The sequence below is a fragment of the Pteropus alecto genome, unplaced genomic scaffold, assembly GCF_000325575.1.
Source record: "Pteropus alecto unplaced genomic scaffold, ASM32557v1 scaffold538, whole genome shotgun sequence".
Taxonomy (NCBI): Eukaryota; Metazoa; Chordata; class Mammalia; order Chiroptera; family Pteropodidae; genus Pteropus; species Pteropus alecto.
Genome location: NW_006440657.1, coordinates 451998 through 454789, shown reverse-complemented (window position 1 = coordinate 454789; position 2792 = coordinate 451998). Strand labels below are relative to the sequence as shown.

General features: G+C 44.2%; 1 protein-coding gene and 1 pseudogene across 1 annotated transcript; one reads left to right on the top strand and one right to left on the bottom strand.

The window, feature by feature from the left end:
- LOC102898104 overlaps positions 1–229 on the bottom strand; it is a 5913-nt pseudogene extending 5684 nt beyond the window's left edge.
- BEX4 (brain expressed X-linked 4) lies at positions 8–1074 on the top strand. The gene is made up of 2 exons (XM_006917898.2): positions 8–108; positions 478–1074. Exon 2 carries the CDS (start codon positions 483–485, stop codon positions 843–845), a length of 363 nt encoding a protein of 120 aa, XP_006917960.1. The 5' UTR covers positions 8–108; positions 478–482; the 3' UTR covers positions 846–1074.
- The last annotated feature ends 1718 nt before the right edge of the window (positions 1075–2792 follow it).

The window sequence follows — 2792 nt, the reverse complement described above, 5'->3', positions numbered from 1 at the left end:
TCCCCGCTCCCCCACCCCGGCCCTCCGCAGGTCTGCGGGTCCAAGTGTCGCGGCGGCGCACTCGCGGCGAGAATCGGGAGGCGGAGGAGACGGCAAGGATAGGCCCAGGTGGGTGCGAGGGACGGCGGTGGCGGGCAGGGGTGGGCAACGAGTGGAGAGCAACCTCCGAGACCCCGGATCCTCCCCCGCGCCGCGTCCTCCATTTTGGTGCCTGCAGAGGCTTGGGCATGGATCGGCAGGGAAAATGGTGGGTTTGGGATGAGGGAGGGGACGGGAACCAGAGGGAAGGGGGAGAAATGAGACTGGGGGCCCCCTAGAGGGCGTACGGAGCCTCTCAGGTGGGAAACATGCAATTTTAAAAAGCCTTTGCAATCCAAGCCTCTGAATCTCAGAAGGTGCGTAGTAGGGCCTCTGTCCTCGGTGCTGATCAGTCCACGAGTGGGGGAAAAGTTCTTTCTCGTGTCTCTTGTCTCCTAGGAGTGATGGCGTCGAAAGAGGAACAGGCGGTAAAAAGTCTCAACGTGGAAAATGCTCAACAGGAAAACGAAGGCGGGGACCAAGCCCCCATGCAGAATGGAGAGGAACCACGCCATTTGGGAAGGGGCGAAGGCCAGAAGCCTGGCAGAAATGTCAGGCTGGGGTGGGTTAGGCGACTTGTCCCTAATTTTCGATGGGCCATACCTAACAGGCATGTTGATCACAATGAAGTGGAAGATGATGTAGAAAAGACCGTAGTGCAGCGGATGGAAATCAGGAGAAGGACTAGGGAGCAGCAAATGAGACATCATATGCGCTTCCAAACTCCTGAACCTGATAATCATTATGACTTCTGCCTTATACCTTGAATTCTAAGATTTTCTCTTGAGGTTAATAATGTGACCTCTGCTCTACAAGCTTGTAGTTTTGTGATTTACTTTTCTGTAAACCTTTTGGCGTTTCCCCTTATCAGTTTCTAACCAAGTATAGTTTGGTCTCAGTATAGAACTTTCTGTCCAGCAGGGCAACTCCACCTAGTTTTCAGAAAAAAAGTATTCTTTTCATAATGTGAAATCAATAAAGCAATTTAAAAAGCAATTTTCCTCTTCCACCCTAGTTTTTAGTTTTTGTTGATATTACCTTTCCTCGCTTAGCTGCTTGGATTCAAAATTTCAATCCACTTTGACTTTTTTTTACCCCCCACCAATCAGTAAGGAAAGATCAACATCTCAACCATTTTAAGGATGTACTTCCAACTGTTTCTCAAAGAGTGTGAGTCCATCATTTGCATAAAAATACCTTGGTGGGGGAATGTTTTGAGAATGTAGGGCCTCTGGCTCCTATCCTCCAGATCCACAGGGTGGGGCTCTGGAATATCTCCCCTTTTAGATAAGCTCCCCAGATAATTATTACATATACCAAAGTCTGAAGCCACTATTGAGTACGTGTGTATGTACATATGTCCATGTAGTGCCATAAAATATAAACAAGTTGATAACGTAGGGTGGACACTTATTTGAATTCAATGGATAAAAACAGTAGAAAAGTACAAGACCATAAAATAGACTAATCAATTAAGTGATAGTGACTGGCAGATGAGGGTACTGGAGTCTAGAGATGCTAAATACCAGGGCTACCACCCACTGTATATCTTGGGAGGGGACCATTTTCTATAAGACTTGTCATCTGGAGTTGCAAAACATTTGACTTTTGTAGCAAGCTGAAGAAGGTCAAGGAAGACTCAGCAAGACAGGTTATTATATTTTGTTTTTATCTATTTCCAATGCCAAAACTAATTTTTAGAATACAGCCTAAAGAAATCTTAAAGGCCGTCCAGTGTTCTTCAAACTAAAGAGTGTCACCTGTTATGGTTCTTGATATCAGTTCTGTGGGTCACAACAAGCCATTTCAAAAAAAAGAATAGAACCAAAAAACAGTCCATCACTTGAGTAGTTAAGAATTATTTTCAGAAACTTGTTTTAGTTGTACATGTAGGAAATATTGTCACCTTATAAAAGTGTTTTTAAATGTATTTCTAACTGTAGTTCACGGGGTAAAAACATTGAAAGTCACTTCTTCAGTCCAAATTTCATTTCACAAACTAGGTAGGAAAATAGTTTCCCAGGGTCGCACTGCCAGTCAGTGGTAGAGCTGGGACCACAGTTCCCAGTTCAGGGTACTTGTCTCACCACAGTGCTTCCACAAGGCCTGATTTGAGAAGCTTGCAGTGTGTATTGATTGTCAGTGGTGTGTATGAACAAACAGAACTTAAACAAAAATCGCTGTTTGTTTAATGTTCACACTTTAGTCATCAGAATCCCTGCATGTTCAGTTGAGAAACATTTAAGGAGATCTCTGTGTGCCTTAAAACATTTTGTACCTAGAATGATCTTTCATCTGTCTAAGGGAAGGGGATGATGGAGAGTATGATCTGAAAATGCAAGGTGATGAAATAGTCACTTCTTCAAGGCTATGTGTGCATGAAGGGGCTTTTGGTCCCTCTGAATGTCAATACTGTACCTTCTACACCAATCTGATTTCCCAAGATAGCCTCAATTTTTAAAATAATTGGGATAGAGAGTGAGATCAGAACTTGACTGGTAGAATAACTGAAGGAAACCTCACCAGGGTCTTTGGGTGGTGATGGGGATAAGGACAGACTGGGAGAAGTAAGGGTCAATGTTGGGGTTCAGAATACGTTTTGTGAAGAACTGAATTAAATTCCCTCCCTTCGGTGTTTCTGAGGGAATGAGATGATGTCAGAACTTTTGGGAAGTGGTAAAGTTCTGGTAATGAGGTCACAGTGCGATAGGTAG

Coding starts and splice junctions, on each gene's coding strand:
- BEX4 (XM_006917898.2), top strand. CDS start 483: ATGGCGTCGAAAGAGGAACAGGCGGTAAAAAGTCTCAACGTGGAAAAT.